Genomic DNA, 26414 nt, shown 5'->3' on the forward strand with positions numbered 1-26414 from the left:
CCTCTGAAGAGGGTCAGGGAGAAAGGAGACAAAACACTAACTCTGGAATTTCAAAGGAAAACAATTTTTTAAAAAAGAAAAGAAACCAAGAGAGCTAGCTACCGTCTCTCCTGGAATCCTAAATCCCCATTTGGCCACAGAATCATCATCATAATAAGCACGCACACACACGCGCGCACGCACACACACACACACATACACCACCACCAACAAAAACAACAACAAAACCCAACCACCAACCCTCCTCTTTTCCTGTGCAATGGAACTAAAAATGGATTAGGAGTATTTCATCAGCAGGAGAACAAACTGCATCAACAAAAATCATCGCACTCAGAGACAATTAGAGGGCGCAGAGCTATCTCTGTACATTCTCTGACATGGGTAAAAGTTGAAGTGGTTCAAAAACCTTCCACACAAACAAGGAGTGTTACCAACATAAAAAACCAAAAACCAAAAACCAAAAAAGAACCTCTGGTCGCGTGAGCTGGCTAATATTTTTCACATGAAAACCTTTTCTTAGTCAAAAAATGGCTTTCTTTATTAACACAAAAATTAGCAGAGAATTTTCAAGTTTTTTTTAATTTAGCAATTTTTTTATGAACACTGAAAATAAAAAAGCTATTTTTCCAGTGTCTCCTGTTTTTTTTGTTGGTTTTTTTTGCCTTTTATTCCTCTCCACCCCGCTTTCTGGCTGCAAAACTGAAAAAAAGAAAAAACCCTGAAATTTTGAAAAACTTCACACCAAAAATTTTTCAAAATTAAGTTCTTTTAGAAAATTGAAAAATGAAGATGTTTTCAAAATGTCTGTACATTTGGGGGATTTTCAGTCTCCCAATTTCCGTCAAGCCCTAGCACTTACCTGATGGAATGAAATGGCCTTTTGTTGCACATGTGCAGCCATGTCTACCTCACCTATTCATAACCCCGTCCATGCAACCATGCAAGCAAACACATGCTCACACGAACGCACAGCCCTACTCTGCATACAAACACAAAGATGTACATAACTCAAGCAGACACATTAGCTCTAATTATCTAGGCTGGGTGCCTAAAGCTTGGCTCCTAAATCCATATTCAGGCACCTAACTAGAAAGTATTTAGGGCTGTCTTATCTGCTTTCCCTCTAACCTTCTTCAGTGGCAGCTGGATGATAAGATTGTACACGGTGCAAAAAATAATAGCTCTTTTTGCTGGAAGAAAAGGAAGGGTACTGGTTACTTGGATGGATGGATTTAGGAGCCTTACTTTAGGCACCCAGATCTGCAAATGTTGGCCATCATTAGGACTCAATTATATTGCAGTAGGTTGGGGATTAGGAAGGAAGGGAGAATGAAGCTGGCATGGGGCAGACAGTGAGGGAGAAGGGGAAAGATCTCCTGATTTTTAAAACACACACACAATACGCATCACAATCCACCACACCCTGCAAACACACAAACAGGCCCCTTCCACCCAAACCTTCACATCCACAGCTCTCTACAAGCAAACCAACACAGAACTGTTGATGGAGGAGTGGGCACAGTTTAAAGGTTCTGGTGATATGCAGTGGGGTTCAGGGTAGGACATATAAACCCTGGCAGAAATCTGGGGGGCACGTGCCTCCCATATCCCCCTACGCATCACCTCTGTACTCCACAAACACCCACCCTACTTCCTATGAGCAAACCTTAACACACATGTGCACCACCACGCACGAGACACACACTACTCGCGCACACACACGGAATCTCGCACATCCACACAAAATGCTTCTGCACGTTTGGTAAGAAAGGGCTCAATCCTGCCAGGGGCTGAGCACTCTGTCCCAGTGCAGCACAGTTCTTAGGCTCACCCGTATATTTAAGCACAGTCCCATTGGCCTTGGGGGGAATATGTGCTTTGCTGGATCAGGGCCAGATGCTGGGCACTTTGCAGGGCTAAGCCCTTAGGGATTAAATCATATTTATATATGCATAAACTTTTCATTTCCCTGCAGAACCCTATTTGAATGGTACAGTATTGTAAGGAGTGAGTTACTGTGCTACCAAGTTGTTTCGAGTCGCCATGGATGTGTACAGTTAATATGCGCCCAGATTCTTCTTGTGTGTCTCAGATATCTACACGATCCTACCCAGCACTCCAGACAGTCAAGTCATGGAAAAAGAAACAGACTTCCCCTCCACTGAAAAGCACTAGATGGGCCCAAACCATTCTATTTAGCAAGGAAAGTAACCTCATTTCATTTACCAGAAAATTGTTCTGCAGCCAAAAAAGCCTGATGATTCTCATTAGAGCAATTTCTTTCTCAAAGGCAGCTGAAGACAATTTGTACCGATGATGCTAAATACTGCACATCTGAGCGTTTACGAGGTTCAGGAGCAAAGACACTCAATGTTCAGAGTCCTTTAGACCCTAAGGGTATGTCTACGCAGCAGCTGAGCAGACAGACACGTGTTAGTTCTGCTTGAGCTAGTGAGCTATAAATAACAGTGGCTGAGGCTAGATGCACAAGTGTGTACTCAGTGGGTTAGGCAGGTTTGTACTCAGGTAACTAGCCCAGGTCGTTGATAACAGTGGCCACACTGTTATTTTTAGCATGCTAGCCTGAGCAGAGCTAGCAGTGTCTGTCTACCCACAGCTGCGTGTAAGCATAGCCTAAATAATCAGAGTAGAAAATGAATATGCCATGAGCACCTGCCTTCCACATTTACAGTACGGTACAAAGTTGAGCGATGTGAAACTCCGATTTTGAAAGGCACTTATGCATGTACTTAACTTTAAGCATGTGCTTAAACACATGCGTAAGTGCTTTCTAGGAGAGGGATCTAAGGCAGAGGACACCTGCAACCAGTCCATTTAGCCTGATGGAAAATTGACTATTTTTGTTTGCTAGTTAATGGCTAAAGCCCTTCTTCAAAGGGTTTGGTTTAGTGATAGGTAGCCCTTAAAAGGGATGCCCAGACCATCAATAGGCCAATGGTCCCAGACACGTGATACAAGGATTGAATATATTTTGTATTATATTGTGTAAGAATATGCATCAGATACATGTTTTGCATTTGACCTTGAATAAATAGATCCTTTGCATTATCCAGGTGGGTTCCTAAACAGCACACAAAGAAATATATAGTGAGGTTAACCAGAGAAGCTAACAGGGTCTTTTCTGTCTCTGACTCTTCTATGATGCTATGACAGACACAGAAGCAGTGTGGTCCAGTGAAGCAAGTAATGGACTGGGATACAGGTAATCTTGGTTCCATCCCAAGCTCTCTGCACCACCCTGTGTGTGTGTGTGTGTGTGTGTGTTGCGTCATCTCTCTCTGTACTTCTGTTTCCCCTTCTGGCTACCGCCCGTTGTCTGTCTTGCTTATTGGGGTCTCTTTATTATGTGTCTGTACTGCACCTAGCACAATGGGGCCCTGATATTAGGTGGGGGTCTCTAGGCACTATGGAATACAAACAGCTATAATAATGATTGAAAGAAAGGAAGCAAGGACAGACAGACAAAGTGGAGGCAGATGTGTCCAATGATTGCTCATTCGACAACATGAGGACGTTACCCAATGAAAACCAATGCAGCCTTCAGGATTTATCATTCTATCCTAGCTTTTGAACAAATAAATACATTCTTAATTTAATAATCACAAAGAAACAACATTAAAGACCACAACTGGACCCCGGTTCAGATTTCGTAAAAACAAGATTTACAAAGGCCAGTCAAAATTCTTCTGTGACGATTATTTATTACTTAAATTCAGTAGGATCAAAGCCAAATAATCATTCCCCAGCAAGGTCTCTATCCAAATCATTGCAGCCTTGTGCTGCAAAGTGAAAGTGACTAGAAGAAACTAACTAAGTCTGTTTCATTTTCAAAGAGAAGAGAAAGACAGAAAATAAATGAACAGCTTAAATGGTAGAGCATAAATTAGATTTTTAAACAATTCTTTCATATTTAATCATTTGAGATGTTAAACAGAGAAGGAAAAATACATTTTCATGAAAAAAAGTGGATGTTTTTTAACCTGAGCATTTCCCAGCCAAAGGAAGTGTTGACTTGAAATCTAGTATACCGGTATTTTAAAAAGTGAGCTAAAAAGAAGCGAGCGAGGCCTTGTATTTGAGAACCAGCCTGAGGCATAGGCAACTTGGGCTCAATTCTGATCTCTGCCACAGATTTCTTGTGTGACCTTGGGCTAATTACTTAACTTCTTGGTGCCTCAGGTCCCCATCTGTACAATGTAGACATAATTCCCAGAGTCTTGACTTCTCTGATTAGATTGCAAACTCTTTGGGACTGCGACTGTTTCATATTATGAGACAGCACAGCACCAATGCAATGGCGCCCAAAGCTCAGCTGAGGCCTCTTGGTACAGCTGTAATACAGCAATAAAAGTAGTGTCAGGTACTAACACTGCTAATATCTATGGCTTTGCTGCCACATTTTCCTACTAAACAAGAATGTTTTTATCTTCCTTGGTACTCGCTGAAAGAGCCACACAACTAATAGGGGAAACGGACTATGGTGAAACTGACAATACTAGAAGCGCCATCAAATGCACTTAAGGAACAAACTGGGGGTGGGGAAAATGGAAACCCCCACCCTTTATTTTTCCCTCTAATCTCCTTCCTTTTCTGTGATCTTAAGTGTGACTTGCAATGATAGCAGGCAAAAAAAGAAGACAGCGAGAAGTGTGATTTTTACATGGAGGGTCTCCCTTTAACAAACATGCCCAAATCCCCGCTCTCTTGCTTTTATTTTTAGCAACACCACCTGGCCTCAGAAGAAAGAGCACCACCCTGGATGTGTGTGTGTCTGTTTGTGTTTATGGGGGGGTAGTGGGCAAGTGGGTGCTTATGTGTTTTCTTATTCAAACAGGACCTAGCCAAGCTTTTATTATTTTTAAATAGATGACTGTTAGAGTAGAAAGAGAGTGGGAGAACGGCCCGGTTGGCTTTGTCTCTGTAATGTGCCGTGTTTTATCAACTGACGACTGGCTCATACAGAGACAGCAAAGAGGAGCGGGCACCAGGGAATAGGCAGCTCAAGTGGACGGCTATATTTGGGACAAAAGCAGCACCTGTAACCAGCAACATTAATCCACCTCTCTCTGAAACTAGGGACCAGGGCAGATGTTTGAGGTTAAATGCATGGTGGTGCACTCGGAAAAAGGCCTGTGCTGAAGTGCTGGCTCAGAGAGCATAGCTAGTCAAATGGAGCATCTTCAGACATCACATGCAGCCGCTCTTTAAATTTGTGATCTTGGGCTACATCCGCCTGACGAGCTAGGGGTGTGATTCCCCTGCTTGCGTACACGTGTGCTAGCTCTCAGCGAGTTTGTGCGAGTATAAATAGTCACGTAGCCACGGTAGCATGGATAGCGGCACACCTCTAGTGGTCAGGGCAGAGGACTGGAAGTCAGGACACCGTTACTAGCACTTGCAGTAGGAGAAAAGGAGACAGGACTCCTGGGTTTTATTTCTGGGCCATGGGAAGAAGTGTCACATGATTACCAAGTATGGGACAGGGAGCTAGGATTCCTGGGTTCTGCTTCCAGTTCAGACAGTAGCTCACTGTGAGACCTTGAGAAAGTCACTTGATCTCTGTGTGCCTCAGTTCCCCCATGTGGATACGGGTAATATACATAATTAAATATGGATTTCCAATACCAGTGTTGTCACCTCTTGTGAGTTGTCCAATATTTGTTTCTTTTTATTCAAGCCCCAGCTCTTGGAGTCAAGTGACACAATGAGAATCTCTGCTTTCATTTTTTTAAAAAACCCTACATTTCTAGCCCTTAGAGTTGCAGAGAACAGCTTGAAAACATGATTAGGTTGTAACCTAAAGGCTCAAAAACCAGACGGCAAATAAAAAGGACCCAAAATATATTATTTGTTAACTCTCATGGTTTTTAAGCCCCATCTCAAGATGTTTGTATGCTTAGGCTTGGCAATACTACAATAGTCTGCAGCATGGTACTAGCTAGAGAAGTAGGATGGACCAATAATCAGGCCATTTGCTTGGGAGAGAGGAAACCCTCTGTACTTGGTCCTGCCTCCTACTATGCCCAGGAGCAAATCAATTAGCCTGAGCTTCCCCTCTATACCATGGAGATAACGGCACTGCCTTAGCTCACAGGGACATGAAGCTATAAATACATTGACAACAGAGAGGTGTGTGGATACCCCAGTAATAGGGGACAGATAAGTACCTTACAAAGAAGGTAACTTGCCCTGGATTCTAATCCTGTCCCTGCTGCGTGAGCTTGGACTTTCCCCCTTTCTCCTGTCTATTTTAATTGTAAGCTCCTTGACTATATGTCTGTACAGCACCTAGCACAATGCAGCCCCAAACCTGGCTGGGGCCTCGACGAGCTACCATAGCACAAATAATTAATAATGTGACTACCCTGAGTCCTCCAGTCTCCCCCAGATGCTCTGTTGTCCAAACATGTCTATTTATTAGCTCAAACCACAGGATTCTTCTGAAGCCAAACTCGCTGTTCTTGGTGCACGCTCCAGGGCTTTGAAACATGTTGTGCTTGTTTTTGTGTAGGTGGAGGGGGTTAGGTCTGTAAACACTGGGTGAAGCTGGGATTTAGATTGAGTGTTTTCTAGGGGAAATAGAATTGCATAATGTAGGATGTGGGAGCTGTATGAGGGATTGTGAGTTGGGGGGTGGGTGTCACACCTCTATGGAGTGGATTTACAGCAAAATGTGAATCTTACACTGAACCACTGCAGAATAGAGAGTAGAATAATGCAAAGTCCCACTAAGCGATACTGGGGGAAAAGCAGCTGGTAAGTTTCCCCTACAGCTATAGCGAACTCAACATAGGATCCGGGATCAGAACTGCAAATGCAGCCGCCCCCTGCTGCAGGCTTCCAGTAGGTCTAGATGGTTATTCAACCAGCAACAATCTCCCCCGGGTGGCTGCATGCCTCCATAGAGGGTTAACATGCAGCCACTGGAGGAGGCTGTGTGGCAATGTATCTCTTGAGGGTGCATCTTGGGACATCTGTGAGTCATGGAGGCTGAAAGCCTGAACTGTCTAAGAAGGCAAACCTCGGTGCCCTGGAAGGATTCATAGGGGAATCTGGGCCCAGAGCCTCTCTGTCCCTGTGCAGGGAAATGCACATAAGCAACCAGTTTGTTTAGATCTTCTCTGCTCTGAGCTGAATCCTTTTTTGGATTTAAAAGAGAGAGAGGAGGGAAGAGATGGTGAGCTGGAGAAAGAGGAAGGGGAAGAGTGTGGGAGAGAGAGAAAAGAAAGGGGGCGGGAGAGAAAAAAGTAGACTGACCTTCTTTGGCCGCGAGTCGTGAGGAGGGCTCTGTGTGGGTTGGAGTGTTGTAGACCAGCAATGAGCTACCTGGAAGGCAAACAAAGGGGGTTACAATGATGTGAATTCAGTGTATTTTCGGGAGGGCAGAGGAGAGACAAGGGGTGGGAGGGATGGGAAGATGTCATCACCCAGAACTAGGGGCCAGATTTTCCAAGAGCTCAGTATGTTGGTTGCACGTGGGGCGCTGAGCTCTCCTGAACCCGTGGCCGGAAACATCACAGTAGGGGCTGCTGCATGCTGAACTTGGCTGAGGAGCTGACCCGTTAGTGAGATGTCTCAATGGGAGGTGAGTTCTCTGGGAAAATCTGGCCCAGCCTGTGGGCATTGAGCCTTGAAAATCTGGCCCTGAATGCTTGTGCAAAATCTATTCCTTAGAAAGCGCCTGAATCACCATCCACAGCGAATTGTCTGGTCCCTTATCAGCTCTGGTTGGGACTGTATCTAGTGGGTGGAGCAGGAGGCTGCTAGGCAGGGCTTCCTGATGCTGTGGTATGTCTATACTGTGGATTTTGCTGTAGTTCTGTCGGCATGACCCCTTCGTGTTGAGTAGCCAGAGAGGGTGAGGTTCCATGGGTGTAAGAATCCCACCTCCCCGAGCGACGGGAGCGACAGACAGAAGCATTCTTCCCTCCACATAGCTCTGGCTCCCCAGGGGATAGTTTTTTTACAGTCCTGAGCAACGTAGCTATGTCGTCCTGACCTGAAGTGTAGACCTGGCCTTAACATGTGACCTGGGATAAGTCACCCCCCTCTGTAAACTAGAGAGAGTGTCTAGGCATGGCTCAGTAGCAGCATCTCTCTGGTGTTGCTGTTACTAGACCTGGCTGGAGCTGGCAGGCAACAATAACGTGTGGAAAAGTGAATGGGCAGTTTGGTAACCTCACTAACGGGTCAGGATTTCAGTCCCTTCCATCTCAGCTGAAGGTTCAGCCACTTCTTTATTTCATCCAGACTGTTCCACCCATCTCTGCTTCGCACTTCCTACAGCACCTGCCTGGATCTCTAAGTATTTTGGACACATCAGTCAGTTAACCCTCTCAGTGCTGCTGTGCACGGCAGCGGTATTCTAGGTATTCTGCAGATGGCAAAACGAAGGCATGGAGAGTCTAAACCCTGGTCTACACTGTGGGGGGGGGTGGAAATCGATCTAAGTTACACAATTTCAGCTACATGAATAACGTACCTGAAGTTGACGTACTTAGATTGACTTACCATGGTGTCTTCACCATGGTGAGTCGACTGCTGCCGCTCCCCCGTCGACTCTGCCTGCGCCTCTCCCCGAGCTGGAGTACAGGAGTCAACGGGAGAGCGCTCGGGGATTGATTTATCGCGTCTAGACAAGTTGCGATAAATTGATCCCCGCTGGATTCTCTAAGCTGCCCGCTGATCTGGCCGGTAGTGAAGACATACCCTAAGTAATCTGCCCAAGGTCACAAAGCAAGTCAGTGTCAAGTGGTGTCCTGAATGCCTGTTCCATGTCCTGCTCTTGACTCCCACTTCCCTCCAGCAGAAACATAAAACATAGCCCTGAAACTGATGCCCCTGAAATGTCACATTGGCTTACAGTGCGGGAGGTGGTGTTGCAAAATATTAGGGTTCTAGCCCCAGCTTTGCCAGGGGCATGCAGGATGAACTTGGCTAAGTCACTTCCCTTCATTGCTCTATGCCTCAGTTTCCCCATCCACTGATAAAAAAGTGTTATCTAAGAGTTAGGTATTATTAGAGAGATGGTTGTACAGCACTTAGGCCAACAGCGCCTCTAGAAGCTACTGTAACACAAATAGTCATAAAGGAGGAGGAGTGACCTCTTATTTTATCCAAACCAGATTGTCCCCATCTCTGGATGTGAAACATTTCCTGTTTCACACATCGAGATTGGAGATGGACGTGAGCTGTGAAGCTGGGATCTGAACACTTCCAGGGTGCACATCCAGATTTTTGGATTGGCAGCTACAACCATCAGGTCTGGGTCCCAGTGTTCCAAGGGGTTTGGATCTGGGTTTTTGGTGCAGATCCCAGGTCTTTTGCTCAGTCCCTTCTCTAAGCAAATGTATTTGAGATAGACGTGCATTAAGTACCACGGTAAAGAACACGTCACAGAGGGAAGGATTTATGATTTAAGTCAGCTACATGTGTGGGCTCCCTGGGGTGGGGGATCGGCCCTCTTCCCTGTCCAGTGCTTCATTTGTAATGAAAGAGGTGCTGAAGCTCAAGCAATTTTTTTACATTCATACTGATGTGGCAAGCCCAGAGGTGGCAGGGCTAATGAACTGCCACACCCAGAGGTGCCGGGGCTCAGCCCAGCTAGTCCTGGCACAAATTAAGCACTGATCCCGTCCCCCGTGAACTCCTATGGACGCAGAGGGAGCACTTGAAGGCAGGCGTGTAATATGCATTTCACGGTCGTCTCGTTACAGGTATTTACCCTGCATGTGCTTCTGGGGTCACTTTTCAATGCAACTCTCTGAAGGAGCCTCCACTCAGGAGGGTATGTGTGAGGGGTGACATTCTTAATGGGACTGGGACCTCTCTCACTGAGGGCTGATGACGTGACCTAATGCAGGGAGCAATCCTGCCCTGTTGTGGATAGACCATCTGTGCCCACGGCGACCTTCTCCACTGCTCATGAATGATTTGAACCCCCTTAATCTGGGAGACCTGGTCCTATGTATTTAGAACATGGCTGTAGCTGGAGTGTGGCAAACATTCTGGCAGGGGTCTGGGATCGGTGTGCACTTCTCTAGCACTGACTGAGCAGGGTCTGAATACTGAGCCCTGCACAAGCAGCGTCTACCTCCCTCCTACCCACACCAGCCAGACCCTTACCAGCATTACCCCCCTGGCATTTGTCACGAGTCTTGCCTTCCTGCTAGGTAGGATGTAGGCTCCAAACATCAGTAGCACCAGCGATGCTGGCCCAGATGAGCACTGTATTCCCGGCACCGCAAACACAAACCAAACTCTAGCCTTGTGCAAGCCAGTGTCTGAATACAGTTTGGAGGTGTTGAAAGGCAGCCTTGGGTAGCTGTAAAACGTAGTCCCCTCCATCCTGAGCTGATGCTTGATGCTACCGGATGAAGCATAACACAGTGGAACTTTTAAAGAGTGGTGGATGGACAATTTGGCAAGTTGGAATGAGGGGCGGGGAAAGGGAAAGGAAGCAGCTTGGTACAGGGCGTCTCCTATGTGGTGTCCAGACGTCACAATGGAGGGTGTAGTATATATACCAAAAGAAATTAGACCGATGTCCTCTTGCTGCTGTTGAAGGCATGCAATTGCTTTGGCCACTTTTTTCATATTCATATGAGTTGGTTTGTGGTTCAAGTATTTGTTTCATAACACTCAGGAGGGACCGGCCCGACATCTCCACCCCTCTTTCATTTGCAAGCTTATTTGAACTAGGTCCTGACTGCAAAACACCACACGGCTTGCCTCAGCCAGACAGGGAAGTGCTGGCCGATTCAGAAACACAGCTTTCTATGACTAAACAGGCTGCAAATGCCTGGTCGAGCAGACTGGCGGAGCAGAGGAGGTGGGCGGGGAGGGAATAGAACTGAGTGAGCTTGTCAGAGCAACCTACAGTTACTTGATGCTCAAAAATGTAGGCTGAACTGCTGGAAGGGAAGGAACCTCCCTCAGTTTAATTGCTAAAAGTTCTCACCTTTGCCCAACGGTCTGAGGTTTCTGGTGGGAATGCCACAAAAAAGGAAATGTGGTTCCTATTAGGGGCTTAAATGAAGGAGGAAGAAAAAGCGAACAAGCCAGTGACACAGAGATCTGGACAGAGAGAGGCAGATGGAGAGAGAAAGGGCCAGCCCCCGCAGCCCTGACTTCATTCATCCTTGAGCAAAACTCATACTGTGACTGAGAGCTCCGTTTTCACCCTTGTCAGCACCTACCTTAGTCAACGGGAGTTTGGGCAGAATTGCTACTGTGTAAAGACATCATGGTTTGCCCCCAAGACAGAGTCTTAGCAATGAAGGCGTAGAGTATTACAGCGGTTGTCCGCAAATGCTCCATCGTGCAGGAGGAACTGCACAGCATTTGGTGTGTGTGGGAGGGGTGGGCTTACAGCTGTATTCTTTTAATAAGAGGAGATGGAGAGAGTGTGAGACAGAGAGATTTTTATCCACAAATCCATCCCTGCTTAAAGGGCAGAAAATTCTGCTGAGTCGTAGCCGCAGGAGCAACCTGGCTCAAACACGACTGAACCTGAAATGACTTTGCATTCCCCCCCCCCCAAGAGTGGGTTGTACCCATTCCCCTAATTATGCAACCCCCTGATTTTCTGAAGGTTCTGGGTGTCTTCAGATCGCTCGGGAGGATCAGGGTTCCACTGTCTTTGGAGCCAGAGTTTTGTTTGGCCTCAATATGGGGTCAAAACCATAAACTTCTCCTCTGCTACTACCCCTAAATACAGTCTGCTTGTTGTTGTTTTTTCCAGCCTCTTTTCTTTTGCACACACCACACATGACCTGCCCCCAGTGACTGCAGAAGGAAAGGATGGGAGGCGACCGTCCGTTTGAAGTTCATCCCAAACATAGCACAAAGACATCCAAATCTTGCTTCCCACAGCTGGCTGGCTGCATACTGAGGCTTCACCAGGCAGACTGTGTTTGAGAAAGATACCAGCACAGTGGTCAGTCCAGGCTGGAGACTGAAGGGGGGAGAATGGGGAGTGGGAAAGGGTTGGGGATGGTGATAGGTTTGGCCTAAACTTTATCTTTCCAGTCAAGAGGCTGCAAGGCAAGCTTAAGGAAAGAGTATCTCTATGGGGGAATGAATGGTGTATGCCCTGGGAAAAGCAGTGAAAGTTTGGGTAGGCTCAGACAAATAGGGATAGACGAACCAGTTCCGGGTTTAGCAGTGGCTCATTTCTGCTGGGATCACTGGGGCGGGGGCGGAGGAGGAGGGCAGAGGCAGGATGGTCCAGTGGTTAAGGCACAACCTAGGTCTGGGTTCAATTTCCTGCTTCACCACAGGTTTCAAAGTAGCAGCCGTGTTAGTCTGTATCCGCAAAAAGAACAGGAGTACTTGTGGCACCTTAGAGACTAACAAATTTATTTGAGCGTAAGCTTTCGTGGGCTACAGCCCACTTCTTCCGATGCTTCACTACAGACTTCCTGTGTGGCCTTGGGCAAGTCACTTAGTTTCTCTGTGCTTCGGTGTCCTATCTGTAAAATGGGGATAATAGAACTGCCCTGCCTCACAAGAGTGTTCTGAGGATAAATGCAGGAAAGATTGTGAGGGGTCAGATACTACGATGATGGGAGCCATGTAAATGTGATAGATAGATAACCCCCTTCACCCACAAATGGGGGATATATTTTAGCCTATAGACTTCCAACTCCTCAGGAGTCTCCTGTACTTTGTTGCCACCATGTGTCCTCTGCCCTCCCTCCCAGTAATGCAGCCAGATGTCTCTGAAACAAAGAAGGCCACAAAAGGAAAATAAAAGACCATCTCCCCATGGCACTGAGCTCAGAGACTCAGCACTAACATCCGCTGGAAATCAGTCTGGAAAAACAATAAACTCCCTTCGAAGGCGTTACTCCACCAGGGAGTTACCCAGCAATCCAGAAACCAGACTGTCATTAGGCAGACATAGGAAAAGCTGCGTGGAAAGGAATTCTCTTCAGCAGGCTGCCTGACCTACGCTCACACAGGAGCTTGCTTTAAGGTCAACACTTGCATGGCTTTGGCAGAGCAGCCCAACTAAGGCTAAAGAAGCCAATGGGTCTGAACTGGGTAAAATGTATGAGTGCAAAAACCAGAGATGGACTGGAGTCTTGGGGCTAGAGTCTGCTCTCCGTTATAGCAGTGTAAATCTGGAGTTACTGACTACTCTGTCTCCAATGGAGTCACTCAGCTTTACACTGGTTTAATTGGGATGAGCTCATCTAGTCTATTCTTCTGCTGGGACATTATATTTTATGATTGTTATTCATTTGTATTATGGTTAGCACCTTAAAGGCTGCAGCAGAGGTCATTACCCAATTGTGGGAGGCACTGTAAAAACACCCAATGAGAGACAGACAGCCCCAACGTGACTGCTATTTAAATAGACAAGACAGACCAAAGGAGGCAGAAAGGTCTTATCTCCATTTTACAGTTGGGGAAACTGAGGCCCAGAGCGATGAAGTGATTTGCCCAGTACTAAATGGGAAATTTAGTCATAGAGGTAGGAATTGACCATTTGGTTTTGTCCCGAACAGAATGAAAACAAATATTTTTTTTAATTACCTTTGAAGCAGAATTTCCTAAAAATGTCAGTCTCAAAAAATGTTTGTTTTGGAATTCCGAAACGTTGTCTGGAATTTTAGTGTATGTGGGCTTTTTTCCCCATGTTTATATTATTTTCACACTCTTGCATAGCATGCCTGTAATAGGAGGGCATCACATGGCTCAGTCCATTACAGAAATAGGTGCTAACTGTGCAGCTCAAAGATGGATCCAACTCTTCTCTAGTTTGGAGTGTTTGGGTCTGGGGTTAGATATCTGGGGGTTTCATAACACACATCACTACGGCTATCGTGTCATAATAGAATAGTTAGAATAGCCTATTCTTTTTATTTTATTTTCAAAATCATTAAGGGCAGCTGCTTCTTAGTAGTGATTGAAGTAGCTTCTCTTGATAAAAGTGTCTTCTGTTTGGGTTGTAATGAAACAGCAAGACACTTTGACAGAATGTCAAAGACACTGTTCTGCAGTCTAATGCCTGTCCTATCCTTGCTGAATAGTGGCTCTTTGGGTCTATGGAGATTGCATATATATCTATATCTATATATCTATATATATATGTGTGTGTGTGTGTAAAGGGCACACACAAATGTAAGGGTGTGTGTGTGCACACACACCTTCTATCTAATCTAATCTATCTATCATCTGCAATCTTCTTAGACCCAAAGAGTCTAAGAGTCTATGTACCAAGGATGGGACAAGTATATTTATTATAAAGTTAATTTCATGCCCTTGCAAGGTGCCAGGGTGCTATCTCTGGGAAATGGAATCTTCTATTTATCCACAGAGCAGGTGGCAGTAATGAAGTGTGTGCTTTCAACCCACGAACCCTGATTCAGCCAGTCTTTCCAGAAAGCTTGGAAACCTCTTAGAATTTGGCCCAAATTTTGGGTTTAAACTCCAAACAAAGAAAGGTCTACCTGGATTGCTGTTAGATGCACACAATTCTGGTACTGCAGCTCTATACACACAACTGTTGTTTTACAGTATAGCTTTGGTGTAAAAAGACTGCAACTCCTGCTAAAATAATTGAGAGTTGCACCTATTTACACAGGGCTTAACTTGGCCCAACATAGCCTGTAAACAACAAAAGAGCATGGAAAAGATGCCTACAGCTTTCCATTGGCCCATCTCCTATGTGTGCCCTTTACCTATGGATGGAGGTGAGAGAGGGTTCCTGATTGGAGCTGGGGCAATAGAGGAAAGATATTTATTTGCTCAAACTCAGCAACAAATGGTGATTTAGAAGCATGCATGACTTTTTCATGGTCACTTTCTGTGAAGGCTCAAGCTTTCCCAATGCTCAAAAAAAGTGAATGTTTCATGCAAATATTCAGCCTACCAGAATTGAAAATCATTTATCTGCTAGCAAAATGTGCAATTCGCACTGCTCCCGTGAGTCAGGCCTTGTCTACATACAGAAGTGGTGTCAATTTCAGTAAATCGGTTTTAAATAATCATTTTTCTATTTTCCTAGCAGCAAGGAGCCCTAGCCATGGACCAGCACACCATTGTGCTAGGTGCTGTACAAACACAGAACAAAAAGTCCCTTCCCCCAGGAGATTACAATCGAAGTATAAAACATGAGACAACAGATGGATACAGACAGATAGATGGGGGAGCACATGGAAAAATCACTCCTTTTAGTTAAATAGGTGCAAATTTGTTATGTAAGTGTCAGAGTTATTTGTATATTCATTTGTGACATTCACCCTTGGAATGTTATGTGGACCAACAACCATATCCTGAAGAAATTTGCAAATGATTTGGGATAAATCTGATTATTTTGTGATCATCCAGTTACGGGTGGTGGCCGGGGGCGGGAGTTCAAATCCATCAGTTCAGTTATTTGTTGTAAATTATTCATTCAGCTCATTTTAGCTCATCTTACAAAATATGGGTGGAGTTTGCACTGGTCTAACTGTGCTCCCTCTCCCATCAGTGGTAAAACTCCCATTGTTTTCAGCGGGAGCAGAGTTAGACCAATGCTGAATGCTTTTGAAAATTCCATCCTAAATATCTGACTGCATTTCCTAACTGTGTTGCTGCACTGGCCAGACGGGAAACATCTCCAGCTCTCTGTAGATTATAAGAGTTATACACCATCTGTTTGTAAGAAAATACACACTTGTCGGTCTCCCACACCTTGCTGTGCAGCACATTGTTCCTGATCAGTTTTCTACTTTTCATTTCTCAGTTTTTACAACCCCGTGAAAACTGTTCCAATCAAAGTCATAACCCTCTGAGCCCTGGAAGGATGAAGTTGGGGGCAGAAAAAAGGAATGCAAATGCAGTGGATAGAAAAGAAAATTGATGAGCTGGAGTCATGTAGGATCTATCTACTTATAAGGCCTCTCTTATCATCACATCTGAGCTCTTCACAATGTATTTATCCTCAGGACACTTCCAGGATGTAGGTGTAACCCACACATCTCTTAGGTGTGGTGCTCTGTCCCATCAAGTGGCCCTAAGGCCACTTAGAAAGAGATTAGTGAATCGGCTCTATAGCCTTAGCCAACAGCCACATGGCTTTTAGCTCATGCATTTAGCTTCAGAGGTCCCAGCTTTGATCCCACCCACCACCAACTGGGGTCTAACAGCCTTACAAAAGGAAGTGTTGTTATCCCTATTTTACAAGCAGAGAGTGCCAAGGAATTTGCTTAGGGTCCTATAAGAAATCTGCGGCAGAGGAGGGACTTGAACCAAGATCTCCCAAGTCCCAGCCCACTGGGCTCGCCACTGGATCACCCGTCCTCTGTGGATAATGCAATAGCTCTTTTCAAAGAGTAGACCATCAGGCTATTCACTAACCTTGTTTGGTAGCCCACTGCAGGAGCTTACTAAAGCAAAATGGGTTATTAAAAGAGCAGGCCCTCCCCGGCCCTGTTGGGGTAGGGCGGTGCTCAGGGGGACAGGACCAAAGAGGTTTAACAAAATCCTGCTACCTTTAAACAGAGGGTTATTCACACCAGGCCGGCCTTTGAGCAGCCATAGTCAGTGAACGTCTCTCTCATATTTTCTCCTCCTTCAACAAATTCCCAGACGGATCCAGAGGAACAGAGGACTTGCCAGCCTGACTCAGAGCCAGTTCAATATCCTGTCTCTGATGGTGGTGCACACCAGTTTCTTTGGAGGAAGGTGTAAGAACTCCAAAATGGAAAATTATGGAATAATCTCTCCATAACCTCATCACTTAGCAGTTGGCTTAGTCACTGAAGAGAGTCTGTAATGTTTTTTTTACCATATAGCCATGGATATTCCTATTATCTACATAAATATGCAGGTCTTTGTTGACTCCTACTAAGTTCTTCCCCTCAATGATACCTTGAGGCAGAGGGTTCCACAGCCTAATTTTGGTTAGTGTCAAACAATATTTCATGAGGTTAGTTTTGATTTGCCTTTCACTCCCTTTTGTTCCTCCTTTTCCTCTCTCTCTTTTCTCCACTCTTTCCCTTTCTCCTCTCTCTTCCTCTTTCCCTCCGTTTATCATCCAAGTGCAGTGTGAGATGTTCAAAACTCACCACAGCCTGTTTCCCTCCCCCTCAGAAGTAAACATTGCACCAGTATCAGAGGGGTACTTACTTTCCCTGAGGTAACTGAGGTGAGACAACAGAACTTCTGTGTTGTAAAGGGAGGTGGCTCGGAGGAAATCTTCTTTGTTCATTTTGCACAGTTCCTTGCCATCCATGTTCTGGAAGAGGGATGTGTCAATCTCCATTAATCCATACTCCTTTATAGCCCACTCCAGCCACTGGCGCACATGTTCCTGGGTCCACAAGGTGGGATCTGGCAGAAGAAGAGACAGCTGGTAAATACCGTGCCCAAAGGGACAGCCTTCTCACAGGAGTGTCACGCTATCAGTCAGTTAGCCCATTAATAATATTAGCAATAGAGCACATTTCATCTACACATCTCAAAGGTGGGAAGGTATAATTAACTCTGGTTTACACATGGGGAAACTGAGGTACAGGACAGCAAGGGACCCACCCCTAGTGAGATAATGAATCAATAGCAGAGCCAGGAGTAGCATCCAACTCACTTGCTTTGCATTCAGATGCACTATCTCCCCGGCCACCTTTGTAGCAGCTGATTTATGACTCACCTCTTTGAATAAAAAGCTCATCCCTTTGAAGAGATGTACTTGTCACACTGTCAGGTGCCTTTAAGCTGCACAGCTATAGCAGGGATATGGAAGTCACCCAGCCTGTCCTGAGTGCATTACAGACTCCTAACAGATGGCCTTTTAAACTTTGAGAAAGGTGGTTATTATGGTCAACAAAGGGAGTCTAAAAAATTCTTGCCTAAACAGCTCTGTTAACCATGTATCTCTGAGTCACGTTAGCTGACTCAGCTGACAAACACAAGTTTTCAACCCTATTAGCCTTGCAAAACCACCATAGCTATTGGAGGGTGAGCTGGATTCTATACTGTCTCATGCATCATTGTCAATTGTCAACGAAGGTCCAGTTGCAGAATTGTTATTAACGGCAACGATGGAAGAGAAGGATGGCATTCAGCTGGAGGTGTCAGCACCCATGTCGAGAGTTCGCTGCACCGGCAGTTACAAAAGGAAATCATCCTTTGAGTTTTAAGATGATGGGTTGGATCAGAAAGTCCCAGAGAGAATTAAGTATGCCAAGTCTTGATACCGTTTATACAGAATCATTTTCAGAGCCTATTTCCACTGTCAGATTCTTCCTGTGTTGTATTTCTCATGTTCCCTCATCTGGAAATTTGAGCCACAAATTAGGTTCTCTTGCAAAATTACTTGAATTTAGGGAGTGGTCTGTGCCCAGACTCTGGGTCCTATCACCCTGGAATTTTGGATCTGGGCCTGTCTTTACATCTGGCACCTCTCTCTATGAGGGACTCTATTCAAACACTCAAGAACTTTGGCAGAGTTAGGCTATAGACTAGAACTTGATTGCATGACCATGTCTCAGCCGGCAATTCCTGCTTTTGATGAGACTGCAAGTATCCAGCATCACAGTTTCCTGCTACTTCAATTTCTGGTCCCTCCAGCACTAGAATATCCAGAGATGTGGGGCACAAATCATGGCTGGGTGTTTAGCATACCTTGGGGGATGGGACTGGCTGGCAGCCCATGCCACTCAAGCATCCCCTTACACAGAGGGCATCATCTAGTGGCTGCATCTGCTGAGTTTCAGGGCTGCTTCATACCAGAGTGAAATGGCAATGGAAAATCACTCCAGAAAATACTAAAAATACATAGTGAGATTTACTTACCTACTTCCTAATAGCACCTGAGCTCTTTAAAACTGAATTTTAACCATATAAGTTACTATCCTTCACTGTTAATTTACTTTTTGCATTTCCTCTGAGTTTAGGCAATGAAAATACTCTGATCAGCTGCACTTCTGTTTCCATCCAGTTTCTTGTCATTTCACTTTCAAGTTCTGGAGAAAGTTGGCCTTTTGGTTGTAAATATTGAAGGGGAATGTTTAGCTAGTTAGTTTTGTAAGATCCCAACATTTAGGGCCCAGGTTGACCTGACAGAATCCCTGAAACATTTTTCTAAATCTCAGGCATGTTCATTAACAATGTTGGGAGACGATTCTGGAGAGTTCCTTTGGGTCATACATCACCCATTCTGGCCTTTCTGGCCCTATTAAACACATCAAGCTTCAATGCCAAAAAGTCCCTGAAAAGCTGCCTTCATAGCACATTAGCTACAGTTTACTATCATTGCTGTGTCAGCTCTTAGGTAACAGTATTCTTGCTTCTTTCCACTACAGTGCGCTATAAATATTAACTCCGGATTGTACTAAGCGCTTCCAAATGCACTTCTTGGATGAATTAGGCCAAGTCTTTTCCAAATGGAGATCTGGGCCAATGATTAACTAGCCATCTAGTTTATTCCTGATTGACAAAGGCCTGCTGTTTTCGCAAGGTTCTCTTGGTTTTGATTTGAGGTGGCCTGAAAGTGACAAATCCTCACTTTCACTTTCCTCCCAAAGGAGGAGACGACATTAAACTACCTCTTCCTCTAATGCTTCTAAAATCCTTCCTTTCCATTTCATCCTCACTGCTAAGGTCTTTGTTCACCTTTATGTAACGCACAGATAGCATGGTGATGGGCTCTATAATTCTCCCTTCTCAGCTACTGCAGCCTCCTCTTCCCTCCAGTCTATGTTGATGCTGAAAACATGTCCTTTTCCGTCATTCTACTTAGGTCATTCGCCTTTCTGAGGATAAAATTCACCCCATGCAGAGGCCTAACTGGGCTTAAATGGGACCTTGAGAACAGGGGGTCAATCTTTTATTGGCTTCCTCTCTCTTACTTCATTCAGTTCAAGCATCTTGTCCTTATTCCAAATGGTAAACAAATGCATTGGAATTGTCATCTGTTCACGATCAGTTCATGAACTGAAAACAAAGCTAAATTCGACAAATACACCTCTTTCTGCCGATAAATTGGAAAGAGTTCAGAGAAGAGCCACGAGAATGCTTCAAGAATTGGGGAACATGCCTTACAATGATAGACTCCAGTAGCTCAATCTGTTTAGCTTAATAAAGAGAAGGTTAAGGGATGACTTGATCCCAGTTTAGCAGTATGTGCATGGGGAACAAAAAATTGATAACGGGCTCTTCAGACTAGCAGGAAAAGGTATAACAAGATCCAGAGGCTGGAAATTGAAGCTAGACAAATTCAGATTAGAAACAAGATGCCATTTTTTTTTATCAGTGAGGATAATTAACCATTGGAACAACTGACTAAAGATTGTGATGGATTCTCTATCACAGGCCATTTTAAAATTAAGACTGGATTTTCTCTGGTTCAAACAGGAACTAACTCAGAGAAGTCCTGTGGCCTGTGTTACACAGGAGGTCAGACTAGATTATCACAATGGTCCCTTTTTGCCTTGGAATCTATGAATCTATGAATAGTTCATTAGCTGCATCCTTCAGAATGTAGGGGGAATCCTGGTCCCACTGAAGTCAATGAAAGTTTTGCCAGTGATGTCAATGGGGTGAGAACTTCGCTCATACAGTTTCCTTCATAGGGAAGTTCCTATTCTAAAGTGCTTATACACAGAGAGTTTCCAAACTTTGCAGGGGAAAGATGCCCTCACCTTCCAAGTGTAAATTCTGCAGGTTCCCCACAGCAGTGATTCCCAAATCCCTGATCATCTGAATGGATTTCATGTGCCCTGTTACATTTGGATAGGTACGGTTAGATATTGTATAAGGCCACACAGCTGCTTGGGAATTTTCCAACAAAATAGTTTTTTGATAGAAAATACTGAAATTTTCTTATTTGTCATTGGAAATATCAAAGCAAACTATTTTATTTTTAGTCAGCTCTACAATAAGGTGCATCTGCCTACGGTGCTATGGAGGCTCATGGGAGATTTAAATCAGTATTTCAGGTCCCCATTCAATTTTATGAGCTGGGCACCCTGGCCAGACTACATCACCCATGATGCACCATAGTTTCCCCTCTTACTAAGCTGTGTGGTGCATCATGGGAATCACATTGGTTCAAGACACAGAAACAAAATACTGGAGTTCCCCACAGGACGGAAAGCCTGATTTTTGCCAGAGTCGCCCAGAGGATTCAGGGGGCCTGGGGCAAAGCAATTTTGGGGACCTCTTCCCCAAAAAGAGTTGCAATACTATAGAATACTATATTCTCGTGGGGGCCCCTGTGGGGCCTGGGGCAAATTGCCCCACTTGTTGCCTCTTCTGGGTGGCCCTGATTTTTGCTTAGCTTTATATGGCTATTAATACCGAGAACTCAGCAGAGAACAGATAACTCTCCCACACCCTCCCTGTCAAATCAAAGATGGACAGTGGCGGAAAGAATTTAGAACACGAATATTGTGATGCCGACCATACCTGCTGGGACGATGACTCTCCTCTCATTGGTGGTCATGTTTGGGGGAGGGCCATTCTTTTCATCCATGTAGGTGCTGTAACTCATCGGGTTGGACTCCGTCCCCACGCCCACCAGTTTGCTGCATTTGTTAACGCTGCAGTCTACCGGCGACTCCCTGAAACGGGAAAGGTTAGAGTTAGGGTTAGGGTGGAGTAGAAGGGGAGCAAGTTGTAGGTCAGAAACAGGGGGAGCGTCTAGAGGGTACCTTGCACTTCTATATCGCCTGTCACATGACAATCCCAGATAATCTACACACCAGAAACCTCACAGCAGGAGCGTGTTAATTATTAATCTATTAATCTATTAAACAGAAGGATAAACTCAGGCACACAGGTGAGCACCCCAAATTCCAGCTGACATCAGTGGCAGCTGCAGATGCTTAGCACCTTTGAAAAATCAAGCTCCAAGTGCCTTGCTCAAGATCGCATAATAAGTCAGTAGCAAAGTTGTGATCCCAATAGCCCGGCCTCCCAGTCCTCTAGCCACTGGCCACGCTACCTCCCTATGAAAGTCTTCCCCTCCTCCCTTCATGTGAAGCAGTGATCTCTAGCCAATGCCACATTGCATTACCCCTACTGGAGACAGCCTGAGTTGCCTGATATCACATTAGTGTCTGCAATAGACCAGATGCAACTTGGTGTTAGAAGCCCTCAACTGATTTGTCTCACCCGCCAGTTGTGCGGTGTCATAGCCTAGATGGTCAACTCGTGGGAGACAAGAACTGACTGTTGTTGGTTTGGTTGGTTTTGGGCTGTTTTTTTTATTGTATGTCGCTCCAGCACCTAGCACAAGGCTTTAATCTTTGACTAGTACCTGTAAGCACCACTGCAATATAAATAATAAGAAATACAGCACTCCCTCCCCATTTCATTATTAAAGGCCACAGAATGTCCACATTGGAAACATGGAGCTACAGAATGCTCCCAGGAAGATAATAAAAATGTGATAATGATCATTTATATTATTGCAGTGCCTAGAGATTCGGGCCTCATCGTGCTGCCCATGTAACCCACTGGCAAATGTGTGCTGCTGGTCCACTTCTGTGCTGATCCGCAGAGGATATCTGTCCATTACAGCCACTAGCTAAGAAGCCTGCACTGCAGTAGCTCATGCTGCAGATTCCCCAGTTTAATTCTTGGTGTGTCAGGGATGGCAGCCACCACATATCTGCAGTAAGAGGCAGTCCCTGGCTGACGAGTTCACAATGGAAATAGAGAAGAGGGAGTTTGAGGCACAGTGAGATTAAGGCCCAGATTTTAAAAGGTATTTAAAGGCCCTGTGGTGCTCAGGGTTGCAGTGCCTAACTGATTTAGGAACATAAGTCTCATTTTCAAAAAGAATTTAGGCACTTTGGAGCCAAAATCCCACTGACAGTCGATGGCTTTTAGGGTTGCCTAAGTCACTATTGAAAATGAGATTGAGGCTCCTAAAACAGCAAGGCTTTGAAATGCTGAGCACAGCAATGCTTAAATACCTTTAGAAATCTGGGCTTAAGTGTGTGGCTGAAGCAAGGGTTGAACCCGGATCCCCGTCCAGTGACTTAACTACATGACCATCCTGCCTCTTTGCCAATAGTGCAAAGAAACAAGCAAAGAAGTGCTTTGGGAGGAAGTTACTCACTGCAGAGGAAAGAATATGCCAGTGTATTCATCCCATCCTGGGAGCTAGTTGGGAGGATTTTCCAGTATAGAACAGTAAATGAGTTTGTTTCTGAATCTAATGGAGGGTGGGGGAATTACTGAAGATCAGTGATCATGGCTGGGAGATAAATATGCCACAGAGAGTCTAAGGCAGATGATAATTTTTTCCTCATGTCTTGCTGGGGGAATGTGGCTTGAAAATGGAAATAAGATGTATAACTTACACATGTTTGAGTTTAAGGTTTTACTATTTCGCCTACTGTTTTTCCAGGCAGAGAACCAAAATCCACCTTCGGAGAAGCAAACTGCTGAAGGTTTAATGTCCCATGGCAGCCGGAGCAGAGTCTGAGCAACTGCTGGGACTTCAGGCTTTTCAGAGAGTCTGAGCACTTCCCACTCGCTGCAGAAATGCTCGGTGTCAGGTGTTAAATGCTCCATGTACTGGGAGCAAGAACAGTCCTGTTCGGAGGAGACTAGGGGAAATAACAGCATCCACGCTTGAGCTTTAGGACTCGATCCTGTACAGTGCTGATGGTCTCTAGGGGCTGGTCCACACTAAGAAGCGGGGTCAAACTAGGGTACGCAAATTCAGCTACGTGAATAGCGTAGCTGAATTCGAAGTACCCTAGTTCGAACTATTCACCCATCCAGACGCCACGGAATCGAAGTCCGCGGCTCCAAGGTCGACTCCGCCACCGCCGTTTGCAGTGGTGGAGTACTGGAGTCGACCGCGGCGCTTCCGGAGTTCGAACTATCGCGTCCAGATTAGACGCGATAGTTCGAACTCCGAGAAGTCGAACTCACCGCGTCGACCCGGCTGGTAAGTGTAGACTAGCCCTAGGAGGTGCCTGGCAGCCTCCACTCCCATCAGCTTCAATGGTTGTTGAGGCAGTTCCACTTCTTTCAGCAACTGGACCTTTCAGCTCAGACTTTAATGGCCCATTTGATGGTCTGATCCAAACCCCCAGATCTTCACACTCCCAGATCTGAGGAAGTTTCGATGTCAGGTGAAATCCTGACTCTCATTGATTTCAGCAGAGTCAGGATTTCACCCCTGGGATCTACCTTACTTCTTACATTGCATCCATCACAGTGCTGTCTGGTTGGCCAGTATCCCTATAATGGACTGACCCAAACCCCACTGTTCTGTACTGCATTTCCCTTGGAAAACATTCCTCTGACTTGAGCTTTTCTCTTGCAGATAATAGGGCAATAACATATACATGTGTGTGTGTTCATCTCTCTCTCTCCCAGATTTGCTCCTGTGAATCTCTCTCTCAGAATCCAATCCGCATTAGATATAAACACACCCAGGTGCTTTTTAATAGAGTAAACCAACACTCCTACTTATCTATACGCTCCATAGAGAAGGGAGGGTTTCTTTATTCTCTCTGCAACATACCATGCATGGCAATGGTGCTGTATACCAGCGTACCCATTAATAATGATGACAATGTTGTAAGATGGCTCCAAAGCATTTCATTATGATTTTGCACCTGGCAAGCACAGACCTCTTCCCCAGCCAAAAGTCCAGCACTGGGGGGCATTGTTGGTAGAAGCTATGCATTTTCCCAAGCTGGTATTTGGCAGGAGAACGTAAACAACCCGTCTTTTGAGAAAAATGCCATACATTCTTTAATGATTATAAGTGGGCAGGACCTTACATGAATCACCACTCGCTGCACAGCACCCCCGAACACCAGGCTGGACATTAGCTCAATGACCGACCCAGCGCTCCCTAACCAAATCGCACTTACAACACCTGGATTTCCCGTGACGGTCTCCCTCCAAGTATAGTCCCAGCCTGGCCTTTTCTAGGACAGGGAATTTGAAAGGATCCCAGCAGAAGGTGGTGTTAATGCAGGCTACACAAAGAGGAATGCAGTAGAATAACTACAGTACAGGAGAGAAACGGGAGAGCCATTCACAGTGAATAGTTTATTCACCGATCACAGCCCCATCCGTCCTTCATTAATTACCCATGAGCAGACTTAGATATTTTTTGATCAATTTGTTCATAATTCAGAATTGTTTATGTGATTCTATTTCAGATGCTGGGTTGCTCCTCAGTTGTTCCCAGAGTCTGGGGCTTCAAGTTTTCCAGTGGCTACACAATCCGGAATGGACGTTCTGGGCTATGCCCTGAGCAGGTGTAGCTCAGCATCGGTCTGCTGCGGTCAGTGGCTCCATTTGTAGGAGTTCTTTTATGGACACTCACTATGGAAGGAGGGAACCCAAAGAGCACAGGGCTGTGCAGATCCCAACACCCTTCATCCCGACAGCAACGTTCGATTTCTGCTCCTTCCAAGAGGACATCGGGAGCTCAGTGTTTTGGGAAGGGTTAGGCTGGCCTCGCCAAAGCAGACAAGCAGCTAGCCTGGCATTGACAAAGAGCTACTCTGTGCAACCTCACCCAGAGCCCCAGATATGTGGAAACAAAGCAACCACTGCACCAGGGCCTCTGTCTAGGAATCACCCTGAGCTTGAGTTTGAATTAGCATAAGGGATTCCAGTGATTTCGGAAACTCACTCAGCAGGAGATTTCCACTTTTTTCTCTTCCTTTCCTCTCCCCTCTTATCTCTTCTCCCATCTCTCCTGTTCCTACTTCTCTCATCTTCTTTTTTATTCCTCTCCCCACACTATGTCCTTTTGTCTCTTCTCTCCTCTCCTCCCTGTTACTCATCTTTCCTTCTCCTTCCTCTCCTGTAGTGGCCCAGATTACTGGGACATCCTTAAATGAATATGCTGACTTGGTATTAATGTAACTAACACCTTCACACTGAATGGGCATCTAAATATCACTTTGGATCACTTGATGATTACCTGTTCTGTTCATTGCCTCTGAAGCACCTGGCTTTGGCCACTGTCAGAAGACGGGATACTGGGCTAGATGGACCTTTAGTCTGACCCAGTATGGTCGTTCTTATGTTCTTAAACATCACTGACTGGGGCTTCCCAAATCCTGCCCTGGAGGGAATGTTTGGGATTATGGTCTCTTCTCCAACTGTTCAGAAGTTCTGTCTGGAATCTGAAGGGGATCTTCCCACTACATTACACTCTCCTTGCCCCCTTCTCATTCTCTCTTGGACCCTCTTTATGTTTGTACAGCACCTAGCACAACAGAGCCTGGATCATAATTGGTGTGTCTGGCCACTACAGTAATGCAAATAAAATAATCAGAATATGAAGGTGTATAGAGAAGGGGCAAAGGATGAACAAGAAGGGACCAGAGAGAGAGGGAGAGTGCAGAGATGAAAGAAGAGTGATGTTAGACACAAGTGCATGAATATTGACAACCCCCCCCCCATTCTTA

At 45.3% G+C, this 26414-nt stretch overlaps 1 protein-coding gene across 5 annotated transcripts in view; it reads right to left on the reverse strand.

The window, feature by feature from the left end:
• The window catches only part of FLI1 (Fli-1 proto-oncogene, ETS transcription factor), a 113468-nt gene that overhangs the window by 19427 nt on the left and 67627 nt on the right, over positions 1–26414 (reverse strand). For all 5 annotated transcript variants that reach the window (XM_039496664.1, XM_039496667.1, XM_039496663.1 and 2 more), the window contains 3 exons: positions 21421–21575; positions 17143–17346; positions 7279–7347 (listed from right to left, as the gene is read on the reverse strand). In XM_039496664.1, the coding sequence (XP_039352598.1) occupies positions 7279–7347; positions 17143–17346; positions 21421–21575 (428 nt within the window). The remainder of the gene's footprint in view (positions 1–7278; positions 7348–17142; positions 17347–21420; positions 21576–26414) is intronic.

This window comes from Mauremys reevesii, linkage group 12, assembly GCF_016161935.1.
Source record: "Mauremys reevesii isolate NIE-2019 linkage group 12, ASM1616193v1, whole genome shotgun sequence".
NCBI classification, from domain to species: domain Eukaryota; kingdom Metazoa; phylum Chordata; order Testudines; family Geoemydidae; genus Mauremys; species Mauremys reevesii.